Below are 20,452 nucleotides of genomic sequence, written 5' to 3' on the forward strand. Positions count from 1 at the left end.
TGAAAGTTTGTGTCGTACCTTGATCCTATCATCGTTGGACCGATATAAACGCCGAATTCGCCAAATAAGCGTATTGTTTCCAGCGAATGCTGCAGTTCTTTAGTCACATAGTTCGACGAAAGAGGATAACTTGGAAGAGATGACCATCCAAAGCAAAGTGGAAGGGAAAAGATTTATTGGAAGACCACCAAACGATGGATGGACCGGATAAGGGAGAAGAAATACCAAACATGCAGTGAGCTACTCCGAGATGCAAAAGACTGGGAAAAATGGAAACAGGCTGTTAAGAGGATCGTGTGAGGAGTCATTAACATTCAACAGTGAAAGACGGAGCATTGATGATGATGACCCAAGAATTCAGAAACTACTAGTTGTTGAAAATCTACCCTGCTCTCCATCTCTGACGCCCTCTGACCTTCACTTCTAAAGTAATTTGTGACTTGAAAGCGTTTTGAGTCTAATATTTAGAGGTTGAAGAGTTTGAGGCTATTGTGTAATACTGTTTTACGGGGTTTCCAGAGCTGCACTGCAGGGATGAAATTTATACATCGGAGAAACCTTGGACAGTCTGCACTGACCAAAAAGGAGATATTTTACCAAGAAACACGGCCTTTCACTGACAAGTCGAGAAATTTTCTACCTGCTGTCATAGTGTAGAAGCTTGGTTTTTTGGAAAGTGGATACCAATTTCAAAGCACCAGCCCAATATTTATTAATGTCGGTTGGGTCTTTATGTACGTCTGCTCAAATACTTTGTAGATTGCCGTTGAAATGATCTGAATCAGTTCTGCAACACCTGTGAAACATTTTAATTCTTACGTTCACGTTTCAGCAACGTGGGTTGAAAGGAACACCAGTGAAGATGAGACTACGGAGAACACAGAGGAGCTGAAGAACTGTCTGTCAGATACTCAGAGGGAAAAATTTACTCATTTCTTCACTCACCTTTTGGATACGGACAGAGACAACAAAATATCAGAACAAGACTTCGATCTTCTTAGCGAGGTAAGTTTAGCAGTTAAACATTTCTAAACTGAATAAAATTCAACATTTTCTAACAATATTCATCTACTTGCCCTCTTACATACTTAAGCCCAATTTATAGAGAATTTTAAACAAAATATTTTTCGTTAGAAGTGATGCACAGCTTCAACGTATTTACAGAACCAAATTCTGCAGTAACATGTATTGATTTCAGCCAGAACGTTCCGATCAAGCTGCTATCTTCAAGTTACAAACAAATTAACGAAAATGTAAAAGAAATAGTACATGTTAACATAATTAAGGTGAACCTTTGCATGCAGCAGATACTCACGCACGAGGTTAAAAACCTTGGAGTCATGTACATAATTTCTATCAGTTGCAGCACCGTATGAGACAGTGAAAATTCCAGAATACGTAAAAACAATTTAAAAATCATAATATACATATTTACAGAGTTTATAGATAAACACAAGTCTAACGCGCCTAACTGTCACTTTTATACGTATCCATTATCTTATGTATTTCTGTATCAGTCTCTAAGGGCGCAAATTGACAGTTGATTTGGTGACTTGTAGACAAACGTATAACACAACGGCTACTTGAATCTACGGCAGGTACTCATGCATAGTTTTTAATGTCTTTTTGCATACTCTAATTTTAACTACTCCATTCAGAAGCTGCAACTGATTACAATTATGTACTTGATGCCAAAGAACCTTCCTTTGACTTGATGTAATGGTATCCGGGAGTATCTCCTAGATGCAATAGTTTACCTTAACTATTTTGACTTATACTATTTCTTAGAAATATTTGTTAATACGAGTATTTATGTGACTTGAAGATCGTCGCTTTATTACCTCTCCGTTTTTAAATGTACATTACTGTAGCTTTTGATGTTTTCATGATGCCATTTTTTAAATTTCAAAAGCAGCCTATATTTAAAAGAAAAATTTTACTTTTGCCGTACTAGGTATAAATCAGAGCGTAAATCCGCAGACAACAAATGTTAATTGAAATGCGCTATTGCTAATAAAAGGACAATGTCTGAAGTCTTCAGTCACTACAGAAACAAAATATTATCTTAGGACATATCCCTGAATCCTAAGAAATGTTAAGGTTACTAGTACCCACAACATTTTTCGGGGCCATAGCTATGCAGTGAACAAAAGCACAGTGAGCCGTTGTTCGAGGCGTCTGTCAAAACGCAACGTGGTCGCGCAAAGCTGTCCGATCTCCGGTGTGCTGGCCGGTGCCACGCAGCTGTGACTCCTGCAATGATGGAAGATGCAGACAATCTCATTCGAGGTGATCGATGGATCACAATGAAATACCTTTCTCCTCAAGTGGACGGCACTGTTGGTAAAACAGATACACTGGCCTGCCATTTGGGGTACTCAAAGGTGTTTGCCCGCTGGCTTCCTCGCCGCCTTAAAGCGACAAAGGGGCATACGTGCGGCATTGCTTGTGCGTTACGAGGCCGATCGTGACCAGTGTTTGTCGAACAGCGTCACAGGCGATGAAACACGGGTTCATCACTTCGAACCGGAAAGAAACGGCAATCCCTAGAGTGGCGCCACACTACCTCTGCTCCGAATAAAATGTTCGAAGTCGCACCCTCAGCTAGTAGTGTCATGGCGACGCTCTTCTGGGACTCCGAAGGGTTTATTCTGTTTGATGTCCTCCCTCATGGTGCAAAGATCAATTCTGAAGCGTGCTGTACTACCCTCAGGGAATTTGAGAAACTATTTCAGTGTGTTCATCGCCACAAAAATGCCAACGCAAGGCCTCATACAAGTCTGTACATCCGAGAGGAACTCACAGAACGTCATTCGACTGTTCTTCCTCAACCACCCTACAGCCCAATTCTTGCACCTTCCGACTTCCATCTTTTGCCCCAATGAAGAATGCACTCCGCGGGTAGCAGTACGTAGATGATGTAGCAAGACACTGGCTCCGACTTCTACCAGTAGAGTGGTACCATGCGAGCAAACAGGCCCTCCGAGTAAGGTGACCTTACTCCGTCGCACTGAACGGAGATTATAATGGAAAACAGGGTTTTGTAACCAAAATCGGGGGGAATAATATGTGTTATTGTATTCCTGAATAAAATCAATCTGCTTTCATAAAAAAATGTGTTTCATTACTTACTTAACACCCCTCGTATCACAAACATATCCTGTATTGTCGTTGGTGATGGTCGTTAGGAGGATGGCGTTGACAAGATGAGTCACAACTACTGTAGCGTAACTGACAGCGACATACAGGACCTGTTCTGGGCATCATGGTGTGACGAAACGTAGTCTTATTGAAAAGTGTGGAATACATCCAAAACACCACACAATCTGTCCTGTAGCCATTACTACAACGTCGGAGAAATACGCTCTTCAGCTCTTCAGGAAGGACAACACCCATGCCCACAGTCCTTCCGCGCTCCCCTAACAGCACGGTGACCTGGGCAGTCCCTCATTTAGAAGTTGCGTGATATGGGACAATATATCGTATGATCTACACTATCTGCAACATACCTGGTCAGCGCAAAGTGGTACACCTAATGCGAGATTTTCTGCTGTGTCCATCTACAGGGCTCGTAACATCCAGTTATCGAAAGAAACTAAACGAACCACACCACGCAGATGTTATGTAACAGTGAAATGCCTAAAATTTAATCGTTGACGCTCTAACCAACGTTTACATTAATCCGTATCAGCAGCTCGTTCTCTTGTTCTTGTTGCTGACTCTCAATCACGGAGTTCTGGGTTTGATTCCCGACCAGGTCGGGGATTTTCTCCGTTCGGGACTGGGTGTGTGTGAGTTTCTCATCATTATCATAACCGACGCGCAAGCCGACGAAGTGTTGTCACTTAAAAGAAGACTTGCACCAGGCGGCCAGACACGTCGGAAGGGGTCACCTGGCTAAAAGTGCCATACGCACATTTCATGTTTTCGCTGATCTGTATGAGCCATGCACAAAAAGTGGAAAATTAAGAACTGTGATGTGTGTATGTGTGTGTGTGCGTGGCGCGCGCGCATCCAGGTTCAAAATGGTTCAAATGGCTCTGAGCACTATGCGACTTAACTTCTGAGGTCATCAGTCGCCTAGAAGTTAGAACTAATTAAACCTAACTAACCTAAGGACATCACACACATCCATGCCCGAGGCAGGATACGAACCTGCGACCGGAGCGGTCGCTCGGCTCCAGACTGTAGCGCCTAGAACCGCCTGGCCACTTCGGCCGGCAAACCATCCACACACCGTCCGGCACACCGGACCTCCACACTAATCCGCCGGGCGGATTCGTACCGGGGACCAGCACGCCTTCCCGCTTGGGAAGCAGCGCGTTAGACAGCACAGCTAGCCGGGTGGGCGCATACAGGTTAAAGTTTTGTGGACGAGTACTGTAAACAATAATCATGATTGTATAATACACTGAGGTGAGAAAAGTCATGGGATACTTCACAATATCATGCAGGTCTTCTTTCTGCCCAATGTAGCACATCAGCTTGACGTGGCATGGAGTCAACAAGTCGTTGGAAGTCCCCTGCAGAAATATTGAGCCATGCTATCTCTATAGCTGTACACAATTGCGAAAGTGTTGCTGGTGAATGATTTTGTGCACGACCTGACCTTTCGATTATGTCCCATAAATGTTCCATGGGATTCACATCGGGCGATCTGGGTGGCCAAATCATTTGCTCGAATGGTGTAGAATGTATTTCAAATCAGTCGGGACAATGGTGGTCCGGTGACATGGCGCATTGTTTTCCATAAAAATTCCCTCGTTGTTTGGGAACATGAAGTCCATGAATGGCTACAAGCAGTCTCCAAGTAGCCGAATGATCGGTGCAGTTGGACCAGAGGACCCAGTCCATTCCATGTAAACATAACGCACACCATCACTGTGCCATCACCAGCTTGCACAGTACCTTGATGTCAATGTGGATCCATGGCTTCATGGGCTCTGCGTCTCACTTGAACCGTACCATCAGCTCTTACCAACTAAAATAGGAACTTATCTGACCAGGCCTCGGTTTTCCAGTCGTCTGTTGTCCAACCCATATGGTCACGAGCTCAGGAGAGGCGCTGCAGGCGATGTCGTGCTGTTAGCAAAGGCATTCGCACCAGTCGTCTGCTGTCATAGCCCATTAACGCCAAATTTCTCCGTACTGGCCTAACAGATACGTACGTTGTAAGTCCCACATTGATTTCTGCAGTTATTTCACGCAGTGTTGCTTGTCTGTTAGCACTGGAAACTCTGTGTAAATACCGCTGCTCTCGGTCGTTAAGTGAAGGCCGTCGGCCACTGCGTCGTCCATGATGAGAGGTAATGCTTGAAACCTGGTATTCCCGGATCACTCTTGACACTGTGGTTTTCGGAATGTTAAATTCCCTAATGACTTCCGAAATGAAATGTCCCATGCATCTAACTGCAACTACCACTCTATGTTCAAAGTCTGTTAATTCCTCTCGTGCGGCCATAATAGTGTTGGAAACCTTTGCACAAAAATCACCTGAGTACAAAAGACATCTCTGCCCATGCATTGCCCTTTTATACTTTGTGTACGCATTACTACCGCCATCTGTATATATGCATATCGCTATCCCATGACTCGCTTCAGCGCATTTGAGATGGTTGTATTAGTGACATCAAACGAAAAATGTTAAAACATCTCCCGACCAAATGCTAGAAGGGTCTCACGTGAAACAACATCCTCCAAGACAGTATCTGACGCCTCTGATTAGCAATCAAAGGAGAGATACAACCGGATTATCGAGCAACATTCTTGATTAAATCCTTAATTTATTCAGGTTTGGCGTAATGAGAACAGATGGTGACCTGTCCATCAGATGGGTACGTTAAGCTTCTTAGTTCCGTCGGTGCTTTTCCATTAGATGAGACCGTGTGCCGTCACAGAGTTCCTCGTCTCCTTTCTTTCATCCCGTTCTCAAGCTTAACAACCCAGAGACAAAAGTACACTACAGGAGGCACGAATCATGATCATCCAAATGACACTGATCTAGAGGTAACACACAATGTTAAGAAAAGAAAAAGAGCTTTAATCTAGCGTTTACATTGAATTCGTGTATTTAGGGAACTGAAAACGACGAGCATATATATACTGAAGCCCCAAAGAAACAGATATGGGCATGCATATTCAAATACCGAGATATGTAACCAGGCAGAACACGTCACTGCGTCGCCAACGCCTATATAAGATAACAAGTACTCTGGAGCAGTTTTTAGATCGGTTACTGCTGCTACAGTGGCAGGTTATCAAGATTTAAGTGAGCTTGAGCGTGGTGTTGTAGTCGGCGCACGAGCGATGGGACACAGCATCTCCGAGGTAGCGATGAAGTGGGGGTTTTCCCGCACGACCATTTCACCAGTGTACTGTGAATATCGGGAATCCGGTAAAACATCAAATCTTCGACATCGCTGCTGCCGGAAAAAGATTCTGCAAGAATGAGACCAACAACAACTAAAGAGAATCGTTCGACGTGGCAGACCCTTCCGCGAATTTCTGCAGATTCCAATGCTGTGCCATCAACAAGTGTCACCGTGCGAACCATTCAACGAAATATCATCAATATGGGCTTTCGGAGCCGAAGGCCCACTCGTGTATCCTTGATGACTGCATGACACAAAGCTTTACGCCTGGACCCATCAACGTCGACACTGAACTGTTGATGACTGGGAACATGTTGCCTAGTCGGACGAGTCTCATTTCAAATTGTACCGAGCGGATTGACGTGTACGAATATGGAGACAACCTCATGAATCCATGGACCCTTCATATCACCAGGGGTCTGTTCAAACTGGTAGAGGCTTTGTAATGGTGTGGAGAGTGTGCAGTTGGAGTGATATGGGACGACTCTGACAGGTGACACGTACATAACCGTCCTGTCTTATCGCCTGCATCAATTCATGTCCATTGTGCATTCCGATTGACTTGGGCAATTCCAGCAGGAAAATACAACATCCCACACGTTTAGAATTTCTACAGAGTGGCTCCAGGAACACTGTTATGAGTTTAAACATTTAAACACATCCACCGGCCACCAAACTTCCCAGACATGAACATTATTGAGCATACCTGGGATGCCTTGCAACCTGTTCAAAGGAGATCTCCATCCCCTCCCACTCTTGTGGATTTATGGAGAGCCCTGTAGGATTCATGGTGTCAATTCCCTCCAGCACTACTTCAGACATTAGATGAATCCATGCTATTTCATGTTGCAGCACTTCTGCGTGCTCGCGGGGGGCAACACGGTATCAGGCAGGTGTACCAGTTTGTTTGGCTCTCCAGTGTATGTCTATATATACACAATAATGGGTCTTTCTGCCTATTTATGCGTAATATGCTACATTTATTTATGCTGACAGTTGCCAATCCCTGCACCAAGCATTGGTCGTCTGCAGGTCTTCCTGCATTTCGCAACAATTGTTTAGCGTTGTTACTTCTCTCTATATTGGGTTGTTGCATATGCTCGTAGCGTTTTTCCACAAGTTTAAATAAACACGACAGACACACATAACAGAGACTTCGTTCATCAACAATATATTCTCCTTCACTATTTACTATAGTCCGCCAACGCTGGGGTAATTTTTCGATTCTGCAACTGCAGAAATCACATGGTTTTGAGGCGAAGAATTCGTCGAGCCATGTTCTGGGCGCATTTTGATTTGGAAAGGAAGGTTATCCGATAGAGAACGGAAAAGGTGAAAATATGAGTGCGAAAGACCAGGTGAATAAGATGAGTGCGGAATGACTTCTAAACTCAACTCTCGTATAGCGTTGTTTGTAAATCTAGCAGAACGCGGACGGGCCTTATAGTGGGAGTAGCATCACTTCAAGTAGTTTCCCTGGCCGTTGTTCTTGGGCTGCGTCTACAAGACGCCTCAGTTGTTGACAACAAATGTTAGCAGTGACGGTTACACATCGGCGAAGCAACTCGTAGCACACCACACTGTCGCTGTTTCTCCAGATGCATAACGTTATCTGTTATGGATGCACATAGGTCTTCGCACGGGATTTGTTGCTTTGTCTGGGATCAGCCATTCCTTTCTTTTCCTTACATTAGCATAAAGACGCCATTTCTCATCACTAGCAACTATACAGGGTGGGGATGGTCGATGTTTCTCACGAGCCAATTGATAACGAGCAAGCATAGATGCACATATCGCCAACTGCTGATTTTTGTGATTTTAGCTTAGAGCACGCAGTATCCATTATTCCGATTTTTGAACCTTCCCCATTGCATGCAAATGTTGCACGATGGTGGAGTGACCACAGTTCATCACATCTGTCAGTTCTCGAGTAAACTGTCATGGATCATTTTGGATTAATGCATTTAAACGATCTCCATCAAATCCCAAAGTCCTTCCTGAACATGGAGATTCACTAATGTCAAAACGATCCTCATTCAGACGAAAAAACCATTTCCTTGCCGTGTTCTGTCCGATCGCATTATCCCCATAAATGGCGCAATTGTTTCTTTCTGGCCGCCTCTACTATTGTCATCCTCTAGTAAACTCAAACACAAGAACATATCGAAAACGTTCCGATTTCTCCACTTGGCACTGCGTTTTGTAGCGTCCATAGTTCCACTTACTTTCTCCAAACGACAATTTTTAAACTCAAATAGCAACAGTGAACTACAAATTAAAAAATGACAACCGTTAAATAAACCCATAGCAACCGGAATACATGCAAGACAAAAGCCATACGAACTGACGCAGCAACCTAATACAACAGCATACACCGGCCGTGGTGGCCGAGCGGTTCTAGGCGCTGCAGTCTGGAACCGCGGTCGCGGGTTCGAATCCTGCCTCGGCCATGGATGTGTGTGGTGTCCTTAGGTTAGTTAGGTTTAAGTAGTTCTGACTTCTAGGCGACTGATGACCTCAGAAGTTAAGACCCATAGTGCTCAGAGCAATTTGAACCATTTTACTTTTACGTTTGAAGATTTCTTTTCTTTGAGTAAAACATATTTGCCAGAAACTTTTCAGTCCAGTCACGCAGCTGGTCTGATATTCCGTGAGTTCGTATTTTTTCACTAGGCGGCAGTGTGGATCCCTACCGGAAGCCTTCCAAAATTCAACAAACACGACATCTACCTGGGCACCGGGCACCGGTAACGACCGCTTTCTGGGTCTCATGGACTAGTACTAATAAATAATTTACAGTAATAAATTATGCAACTTAATTTCGCAAAGCATACAAAACTGACAGGCGTGGAAAGGATAAGGAACATAATGTAAACAAGAAAAAATATCATACAAGTGTACAACTTAATGGTATACAGAGAACAACCGAATAGGAACGCTTACACACTTTCTGCCGTCACTGTAGCTCCAATTGAAACGAAATTCAAAATTGTTAAGGCTTTCGTGGCCACTTGTTGACAAACTGCCTATTGGCTTCTGTCTCGGGTTCTTCGGCCGACGTTCATCTAACGATTTTTCTGACGTTTAGCCAGCACGAGTGGCTGGCATTGTCAAAGCTTCAACCTCCATTGCCGGTGGTGAAAAATCATTAGATGAACGTCGGCCGAAGAACCCGAGACAGAAGCCAATAGGCAGTTTGTGACGCGAAATTGATTGGAAAAGATGGATACTTATATCGCAAATCATCATGACACTGCACATTGTGGCTGAATACGCCCATGGTTTGATAGCAGCGGTACCCCGTTATAAGAAGAAGTTTTTCCGACGTTCATCAGTTAGAGATCGTTTCACGTTGGTGGGGGAAGCTTTGATAACTGAGATCAATATTTCTTAAACTGTATGATATCTTATACCAAACATCAATTTTTTTATTTTAATTTTGCTTGGATTTTCCGTTACATTTACGTTTGAATATTCAGACGACAGTAGCATTCAAAATAACCACAACAATCAGTTTCCTTTCACTGTAAATGTAGCAACGATAACTGACACAGTTTAGCCGACTTTTTGAAATCTGTGAATCTAAGAGTTCGCGTTTCACAGCCGGTTGTCGCAAATAATACGACGTGTAGCGGCAAGGTATGTTACGTATAAGGGATAACTCGGCCCGAAACATAAATAACCAATAGCATTTCATGGCAGCGAGAGCTAATAGGATTGCTTCCTTTCGGATGAGCCTATGTGCAATCTGGCGGAGACATTTTTATCATCAGGAGGAAATAAACAAGTTTACGTCATCGATAAAGAACTTAAGGTGATGGCTTCATGGAAATGGCTGATGATCACTTCGGAGAAATCTTCAATGGCTATATTGACTAGAAAGGACTATTCATCAAGAAATTGTTTAATACATGTGGACGATAAAATAACACATGTGAAGGCACTTATTCGGTTCTCAGGAATGACAATGGATAGCAAGCTTACTTGGGCGGCACATATTAATACCTTAACTGCAACTAGTGAGCAAACGCTTAATATTATTCAGTCACTTACTACAAGATGGTAGGGAGCGCATCCTTCAGTGTTGCTGCTCCTATACCGCTCCCTCATTAGATCCAGACTGGATTATGGAAACACTACAATAACACGATTTGCAAGCTCTTGGAGAAGCTGGATAGATTTGAGGACCGCTGTATACACATCTGCTTAGGAGTTGTGAGGTCCACAACAACAAATGCAATATGGTGGAAGTACAAGAGATGTCCCTTCATATGTTGTTGTTGTTGTTGTGGTCTTCAGTCCTGAGACTGGTTTGATGCAGCTCTCCATGATACCCTATCCTGTGCAAGCTTCTTCATCTCCCAGTACCTACTGCAGCCTACATCTTCTGAATCTGCTTAGTGTATTCATCTCTTGGTCTCTCTCTACGATTTTTACCCTCCACGCTGCCCTCCAATGCTAAATTTGTGATCCCTTGATGCCTCAGAACATGTCCTACCAACCGATCCCTTTCTTCTTGTCAAGTTGTGCCACAAACTCCTCTTCTCCCAAATTCTATTCAACACCTCCTCATTTGTTATGTGATCTACCCATCTAATCTTCAGCATTGTTCTGTAGCACCAAATTTCGAAAGCTTTTATTCTCTTCTTGTCAAAACTATTTATCCTCCACGTTTCACTTCCATACATGGCTACACTCCACAAAAATATTTTCAGAAACGACTTCCTGACATTTAAATCTATACTCGATGTTAACAAATTTTTATTCTTCAGAAACGCTTTCCTTGCCATTGCCAGTCTACATTTTATATCCTCTCTACTTCGACCATCATCAGTTATTTTGCTCCACAAATATCAAAACTCCTTTACTACTTTAAGTATCTCATTTCCTAATCTAATTCCGTCAGCATCACCTGACTTAATTCGACTACATTCCATTATCCTCGTTTTGCTTTTGTTGATGTTCATCTTATACCCTTCTTTCAAGACACTGTCCATTCCGTTCAACTGCTCTTCCAAGTCCTTTGCTGTCTCTGACAAGGAGGAAGATATTCATCGAGCGCTGCATAGCGGAGAAAATATTGTGCTCACATCATCCAATACTTCAGATTCTACGGTTGTTCGGTCGCCACTTAGGAAATTGAGACAAAAAAGCCTTTTGATTTAATTTCGGCATGTAATGATTTGGCAGATGAGTGCAAAGATATTGCCACGAGTATTCAGTAGTCTGTCGACCAATAAGACTATCTCATAACCATGGATCGCATCTCATTCCAAACGATGGAAGGAAAGCCTGGTTTCTTGGGGACAATTACAGCACGGCAAAGACAAATGGAGGAAGTAAGACAATGGGTAATCCACACACACAGCCGGATCAAAGACAAGAGCAGAGCCAACATAGGATATGCTATACTCAGTCCACAACAGAAGATAACCCAAAAATATCAATTACCAGCAACTACTTCCATCTGTCTGGCCGAAACAATCGCAGTACTAAAGGTGGTACAATGTTATGTGATCCAGAAGTACACATCCTAAGCAGTAGTATGAGACAAAAAGTGTACTCAAGCAATATCAAGTATAAAAGTCTCAAACCACGAGTGAATATCTACTCTAAGTTTGTTATCTGTACTATGAATGCTTCAGAAGAAGGAAAAAAATTGCGTTTACGTGGATGAAAGCCCACTGTGGAATCCCAGGCACTGAAAGAGCAGATCAACTAGCAACAGGACGTCGTTAGACATTAAGCTTTCCTATACGTAACTGTACAATTTATTCGAAAAAGAGAATTCGAATCCTTGCAGGAAGAATGGAGGCACAGCTCACGACACAAAGGATACGACCATCTTAAATACAACTACTAATTCGGAAACGTCCTTGGTTTGAGACCGTTAATGTATCTGAAAAGCGACATCCACATTAAGTAGATCAAGGTTCGATCATAGGACATTTACAGAGCATTTATGCCGACTGTAGAAAAACCTGACACTTGCCTGTGATTGAGATGATAATGTTAGGGGTATACGGATCATATATTATTTCAATGCAGAAAATATTGTGAGGCGAGGAACAAGTTTCTGGCTTTTGTCAACAAGAATAAAATCCCTCAACCAATGTTAGTCAGGTCCTTGCTACATGAACCCAACATCAAAACCTACAAACAGGTAATCTAATTTATACGAGGACTGGAACTTATATAGTGGCAACTGTTTATTCACAACCGATACGAAAGAGTTACATGTTTGAACCTGTTACTGTCCTTCAGAATAGTCACCAGCGTTGTGTAGAACCCGTTGCCAGCGATGTGGAAGAGGTAGACTACCGTTAGCAGAACATGTTCTGTTGATGGTGCTAATGGAGCGGTCTACAACCTATCGAATCTCTGGAACAGTTCTGAAGCGAATCCCACCGTCAGTGCGCAGTATTACTGTTCGTTTTGCAGCATCGCCTGCGACCAGCTTTGCGAAAGAAGCGGCGACACTTTCTGCGCAACCCACCCATCATTTTGCGCGATAATGCGCGGGCGCATACAGCGCAAGCAGTGGCAGCGCTGTTCGGTCGATGGGACTGGGAAGTACTGTACCATCCAACATACTCCCCGGACTTAAGTCCTTGTCACTCTAATTTGATTCCGAAGATGAAGGAACCACTTCGTGGCATTCACTTCAGAACTGTTCCAGAGATTCGACAGGTAGTAGACCGCCCTATTCGCACCATCAACAGAACAGCCTCTGCTAACGGTATACTACGTCTTCCACATCGCTGGCAACGGGCACTGCACAACGCTAGTGACTACTTTGAAGGACAGTAACAGGTTCAAACATGTAACTCTTTTGTGTCGGTTGTGAATAAATAGTTGCCACTATTTAAGTACCAACCCTCGTATATAATTTAACAGATACAAAAAAAAGCTTGATAATAACCTATAAGGGACAGAAAAGCGAAGCACGCCAAAATAAGAAGATATTGAGTGAACCGAGTCATTATTATTACGCAGCAATGACTAAATGGTGTCTAACCGAAGTAATTTTTTTTTTTGTTTCCTATTAGCGGTGTGTGAAACATTGTGGGAAAAATTTATTAGCAAATGATTCGTGGAAAAGTGTATTTTGTCAGTTTGTCACTGCAGATATTTTTGTGAAAACGGGGAGGGAAGTAAAACTTGGACCATATTTTCATTACGTGAGTGCTCCTGTTGCTGGCTTCTGCTTCTGGGAACATTCACATATTGTAAAGATTCACCGAAAAATATTTTGCAACTTTCGACAGTCAAAGTACTGTGTAGCTGTCTTGTCGAATAGTGTTAGTTGCTACGATTAAGTGTATATTTCGTTTTTAAATGATCATTTATCAAGATGTGAAAGTGAAGTCTGGAATTTATCGTAAAAGTCACACATAACATCAAGGTCTATTCTCTATTTTGCAGGAAGTTCCGCCATCTTAATCATGGCTCCTGAATTTTCGGAAGTGTTGTGCGATTCGGTCGCAACTAAATATTTGCGACAATAAAACACCCCCGGAAATCTGGATATATTCTGGATAGACAGCGAAGTATTTCTGACAAAGAAGACTAGAAATATGATCACTCCATCAGTTTAAGCTGTCCTATTACATTTATGCCTATCCACACCGTCGGAAATTGTGACGTATTCGGAATACACAGCAACGTATTCGTAACAAGCTAGAATACAAATATCATTGCTGGTTGTTTCACATACAGGTGGTTTATCTTTCGTTTTTTAATCAGACTGAAGTCACAAAATCGAAGAAATTTCTTCCCATTATGTGAATAGCACCGAATACTTTTATTACATGAATAAGAAAGAACCAGAATCTATTACAAACGCGAAAATTATATATATATATATATATATATATATATATATATATATATATATATATGCAACCAGCAGGATGCGAACCTGCTTCCCTCGGCAACATGGCCACATGTTTCTAACCACAAGACCACATCGTTTATATACAAATTTGGCCTTAATATCTCACGATCTCCAAAAGGCTTTTTACTTCTGATGCGGCCATAACTGACATCTAATTGTAAAAAAAGTGCACAAGAGTGACGTTTGTCATAAATCTTCAATGCGCCATCACCTTGAAACGGCATACTGTCATTAAAGGCGCTCTCATTCGATAGTTTGTAGGAGCGGGAGGAAGGGGGAGGGAAACTGGGGAGTATGAAGTATTGTTATTATTTTGGAAAACAACTGCCGAGCTCAAAGTGGCCATTAAAAAGTTCCGTTAAAAACATGCGTAATATCGACTTTTAGATCATTTTCTTGAAAGAAGAACAGCTGAGTACACTAAATTTTTTTCCTTTCCCTGAGAGCTAGGGAGGGCGCCTCACCCCAACTCCCTTGCTCTAGCTTAAGAGCGCCCTTGACTGTCAAAACATAATTTATAATACAGCAACAACTGAATACGGTGACCCGACCGGACTGGAATGCCGTGAAATACTATTTTACTGGTTACTGTTATTTCACCCGAGCTGTCCATAACGATAAGTCGGTAGGTTGGAAGCACTGTCATGCGAGAATGCGAGATTGTAACGCTGCAATAAATAGTTTCACTCACCACTGTAAACTCAACAAATTCCGCTCCCTGGTCAAGGGCTACACGCAACAATATTCAGCCAAGTAAAGTTGTGAAAAACTCTACCTGCCTCGCATGTGTACCATAGACTGGCTCCTAATTTGAAACAGCTGAAAGTCTGAAAGTTCATTTTTCTGTTCGAGGTTCGGTTTCCTACTATTTGTAGTAAGCCTTTTACAGGATAAATGACGTATAATTTCAAACTAGCCAAATAACAAAAATGTATACGAGTCCGTACACAAAGAACAACTATATGGAGACTCAACAAATAATTACAGTTCTCTGGTGCAACGTTCAAGAATTTCCATTCAAGGATCATCCGTAATTTCACATGCAACATTCACACTAATACTCAATAGCTAACACCAAACTTACGAAATCCTGTCACTATATCCTGACGTAGTCAGTTCATAAACAATCTTCATTTCACTCGACGTTCAGTTGGCAGCTACGTTCGCCGAAAATACCACACAGTCCGTTACACAACATCTTCTGCAAAATGTGGCAAGCGAAGCTACGACATGTAGTAAAGAAGCCGGTTTCACTTCATCAAAATAGCTTACCCAAATTGTCATTGAAGTCAGATATCACAAACAGCTCAATTGTTAATGGGCCGCTATCTCTTGGTTCTCATCAAAACACATTTTCGCAACATTTTAACAAACATCATCAGAGCCTACATATACACAGCAATATGCAACGGTGGTTCAGTTGTAAGTGGCCTACTGTAGCCGTCGCAAAACAACTTCTTTCTTGAGATGGTGGGAGCATGGGCTTCTCTAATTGGCTGGTTATAGTGACGGCCAATGACAGTTGCACTTGTTCTCGCATAATTAAGAAATTCCCCTTAACTCACCAGTCACGTCTTCTAATGGAATTTATGTTAAATGCCAAACTAATATTCCAAAATTCGTATCTTTATCTTCAGGACTGGCATAAAAATATTGCTTCTCCAATATAATTACCACCTTTTTTCACATTCTTACAGTTACTCAGTGTACATGACTCATTACACTACTGCACAATATTATTTCACAAGCTCAGATACTCTTGATTGCTTAAAAATTCAAGATTCGTTCTTCACATGCAGTTACCATTAACTCCACACACATTTTAATAATATGCCAACTGTGCATTTTAACTACTAAAATTTTTGTGTTTCAAGGAAATTTCAACGTTTCTAAACTTATGAAAGATATTGTCTTGAAATTTATATGGTAAATTCATACTTTCATGTAACTGCATAGTCAAAGTCTCATTAATATCGGACTATGGAAACGAATAAAACTGTAATCACAGTCTGGTGTATGATTCAGTTTCTCCCTACGTGCGTGAATGCTGCAGCACGCCAGATGATGCAGTGCAAAGCGTCATCTAGGCCTTCCTCCATACATCGTCTGCAAAGGCCCGAAACTGCCTTTTAAGACTGAACTATAAGACGCCTGTCTAAAAAGTATCCGACCTTTGGCCAGAAAAAATATTTCAAATAGCTGATGGGGTTGGGACCCTAATCCCCTTCAAAGTAGGACCCTTGTGCTTGCACACACTTAGCCCACCGGTCCTTCCACAGCTGGGAACACCTCTGGAAGTCTTCTTTTGGAGTGGTGTTCAGCTCCGTCATTGTGTTCCGCATTATCTCTCCTCTACTCTCAAAACGGGATCCTTTCAGTGGTGTTTTCAATTTTGGAAACAAAGTCGCAAGGAACCATGCCTGGAGAGTAGAGAGTTTGGCGAACGGCTGTAATTCCATGTTTAGCCAAGAAATTTTGAATCAACTGAGTTGAATTTGCGGGCGCGTTGTCGTGATGCAGTTGCCAATTTTTCGCCGTCCACATGTCTGGTCTTTTGCGCCGAACTGCGTCACGGAGTCGCCCGAGAACTTCTTGACAGTACTGTTTTGTCACTTTTTGTCCTTCTGGTGCTTATTCGTGATGCACCTGCCGCACTTTCTTCGGCCTTGGAGACTCGGGATGCTTCCATTGCGACGACTGTCTTTTTGTTTCTGGGATGTACCCTTACATCCATGACTCGTCTCCAGTTATCACGATGTTCAGAAACCCAGGATCAGTGTTGGTAGTGTCCAGAAGGTCTTGTGCAACGTCAAAATGGAGGTCTTTTTCTTTCGGCGACAACCACTTGGGCACGAATTTCGCAGCCACTCGGTGCATGTTCAAATCATCACGCAAAATTGCGTGTGCAGATTCTTTAATCCTCCAACCTCTTGGGCAATCTCCTGCACAATCAAACGACGATCTACAATCACCAAATTTTTCACCCTCTCAACAACAGCTGCAATCTGAGCAGTTTGGGGCCTGCCAGAACGCTGGTCACTCTCTGTTGAACCACTCCTTAATTTGAGTTACACCCATCGAATCTTCTCCAAGCACCTGCTGAATCTTACGAATTGTTTCGCTTTGAGAATCACCAAGCTTTTGATAAAATTTGATGCAGTATCTTTGCCCAACACGTTCAGTGATCTTGAGAGAATTGATAATACGACGAACACGTTGTGTAGCAACTCACTCAGCGACCGACAGGCAGCGACTGACGCGCTGGAAGGCGGGGACAAAATTCACGCATGCGCGTAAAGGTCTCTTCCTTTACTGTGTACAGTGGCACCGCGCTATTGTCTCTATCTGACGCGGGAAAATCAAAGGTCGGATACTTTTTAGACAGTCCTCATACATTTCTACTCCACAGGCGCTAATTTTACATAAATAGTCATTAGTGAAGTACAGGTTGCAAATAAGTGTACGACAGAAGATAGGTTGTTAACAGAACCAAATGTTCGTAGATGGCACCAGATAAAGAATTAATTAAAATGACACTTCAACAAACAAAACTTACAGGGAACCTAAGCAGAAACGGTTTCCTGAACTGTCGTAAAGTTTGCGCGAGAGAAACATGAAGTGCTATTGAAATACGGACGAATTTTCCTGCAGCAGGTGGCGCGGAATTCAAAGCGAGTACGACGGGCTCGTGCGTGAAGACGAAGACAAGACTTGCTTTACGGTGAAGAACAACACTAGGTCAGCGATTTCCGGTGGTGTTTGTTTCATTTTAGGAAATACAACACGACCTACAAGTTAGGCCGTGTGTACAACGCCAATCAGATGCCTATTTTGATATGATGACAAATATTACAGACTATCTGAAGGACGTTAAAAGGTCCTCGCCAGAACATCAGTCAGCAAGAAGGCTACAATAACAGTCATTCAGTGTACTCTGACAAATGGTAGAAAGCTGTCCGCAAACGATTCTTCACAGGGAAACCATCCTGAAACTGCCTGTACTTCTCATCTTTAGAGGCCAAGAAAGTGGCGAATAACTAAATCATTATTCAGTAATTAGTTAAAAATAAGAAAATTATCAAAAATTGAGGGGGTCGTCTTATATTCAGCTCAGCACAACATATTAAGCATGTAATCTATGGCGGAGTGGACGTCTACTAATTGTGTGGGTATGGGTATGAAACGGAAATCGCGTTAATATTCGAGACGGAAGTCTACATTCCATCGCTTCCACACGAATTAGATTTCTATGATTCTGTGCTGAAGCCACATTTAATGACCCAATCGAAGTAGTGTTGTGCCTCACATGAGTTGCTATCTCATCATATAAAGAAAAGTCACGAAGACGCCGCCCTTGACACTCGGTACCCCGAATGGTAAAGTATCTGTTGGGATTTCGCATGTAACGTTTACGTCCGACAGAAAACACTGCTCTGCTCCCTTTAAGGATACACCTAAGTCCTGTCTTTCAGGACTAGCTGCTCAACCAGCGCTCGCGCCGCCGTTTTGTAATTCGATAATTCGCTAGCGACATTCTGCTTTCTATTTTTCATAACATTTACATGCCTGCCTCATGACCTTGCAGTTTTTACTAGCATCGGGTGAAACACGAACGCACGGCATACAAGAGAAGGGGTACAAGAGAAGGGGGGGGGGGGGGAGTTAGCGGTTAGCTGAAGCGATACAAATCATTGACTGCTTTCCCTCGTTTGTACACGAACGCAGACGTAACACACCCGGAGTTACCGACACGCGAAACAAAAATCACGACGAGAACACGCAAGTGCCGTAATCTGATTTCCCAGAAACTTAGTTCAGTGGAAGAGGAGTCAAAATAAGCGAACACGTGTGAGCATTGGTCATATTGTTTTGGATTATCAGTGTATTAATTATACGATATATGTGTGTATGGTATTTTCAGGGGTTACTATCTTTTTAAATTCTCATATTCTTATATCTAATTCCTATATCAATTTATATATTAATTCTTATATTTTATTCTTATGTTTATTCATCAAGAACATTTCGTGTATTCCCTCAGATGACACCGATCGTAGAAACATTCGAAACATAAATTCCGAACACCACGAGCATTGCGCGAAGATAGGTGTGCAGCAATAACGTTTCTTCGTATGACTCTCAATCGAAAAGAAACATCTTTAACATTGCTTCAGATTTCACGCGTTGGCGATAATTTCGTGGAGAACCACATATAGCCGGGTTACTTTACCGAAAACTAGCGCTTGCAGTTGATTATGAATCAAGATACACTACAGGAATTTCACCGAAAACAGTTGCAAATAATTTTCTCATTCATTTACTGCTTTTTTCAATTCTTTCGCCAAGCATACAATTAGTAGACGACAACGCTATTGAATATGAGTTGGAAAACATTCGTGTAGTAATCATCTACGGACAGGGGAAGATAAATGAAAAATAAAAATAAATGCAATAATCGGGTTTGGTACTCGGGGCGCAAAGGTGAGAAGCCACTGCACCACCACTTCGGCTGAACGATTTACCCGCTAAACTTTGACCGTCGTTTTCTCAGAAACGTTCGAGTATCTACGTCTAAGCCGAGACAAGTGCTCGCTTATTTTGACCCCCCTCTTCCACTGAGTGAAGTTTATGAGAAATCATGTTATGGTATTTGCCTTGTTCTTCTCGTCAGTACAACGAAGACACAGAATGGCAAGAACAATGCCAGTGAACTCTGGATTGTACGCTGGTCTAAAGTTTGGCAGCAGCCCGAAACAAGTGAATATTGGTCCAAAGTTGTACAGCAAAGAGATGTGCAATGCTTATATATGTCGTCGTTGTACGCCGTCTTGCAACTTGTTACAGTTCTGCTGCTCCCATAAGCCAGCACGCCAAGTGTGGTTTGCGAGTGCGCGATTGGTACAAATCACGGGACGAAGGCTGTCAGCCGCGATGACCTCAGCCAACTGGTGACATCCGCTGCCGCAAGAAGCGCGCCGACCGCAGGGCCTATTGCAACAGTTGAGCGTCATTTTTTTTTCTTTGTCCGTAAATACGATGCAGCTGGACGACAAAAATAAATGAAACAACTGAAATCTGTTGTTGTGATCTTCAGTCGGAAACCGGCCTTGTGCAGTTCTCCAGGCTAATCTTTCCTGTGCAATCATCTTCATTTCTGCGTAGTCACTGCAGCCTACGCCCATTT

At 42.6% G+C, this 20,452-nt stretch overlaps 1 protein-coding gene across 1 annotated transcript in view; it reads left to right on the forward strand.

Annotated features, from left to right (window-relative positions):
* The window catches only part of LOC126235450 (uncharacterized), a 254,567-nt gene that overhangs the window by 220,970 nt on the left and 13,145 nt on the right, over positions 1 to 20,452 (forward strand). The window contains exon 4 of the mRNA XM_049944176.1: positions 833 to 1,005. Within this exon, the coding sequence (XP_049800133.1) occupies positions 833 to 1,005 (173 nt within the window). The remainder of the gene's footprint in view (positions 1 to 832; positions 1,006 to 20,452) is intronic.

This window comes from Schistocerca nitens, chromosome 1 (genome assembly GCF_023898315.1).
Source record: "Schistocerca nitens isolate TAMUIC-IGC-003100 chromosome 1, iqSchNite1.1, whole genome shotgun sequence".
NCBI classification, from domain to species: Eukaryota; Metazoa; Arthropoda; class Insecta; order Orthoptera; family Acrididae; genus Schistocerca; species Schistocerca nitens.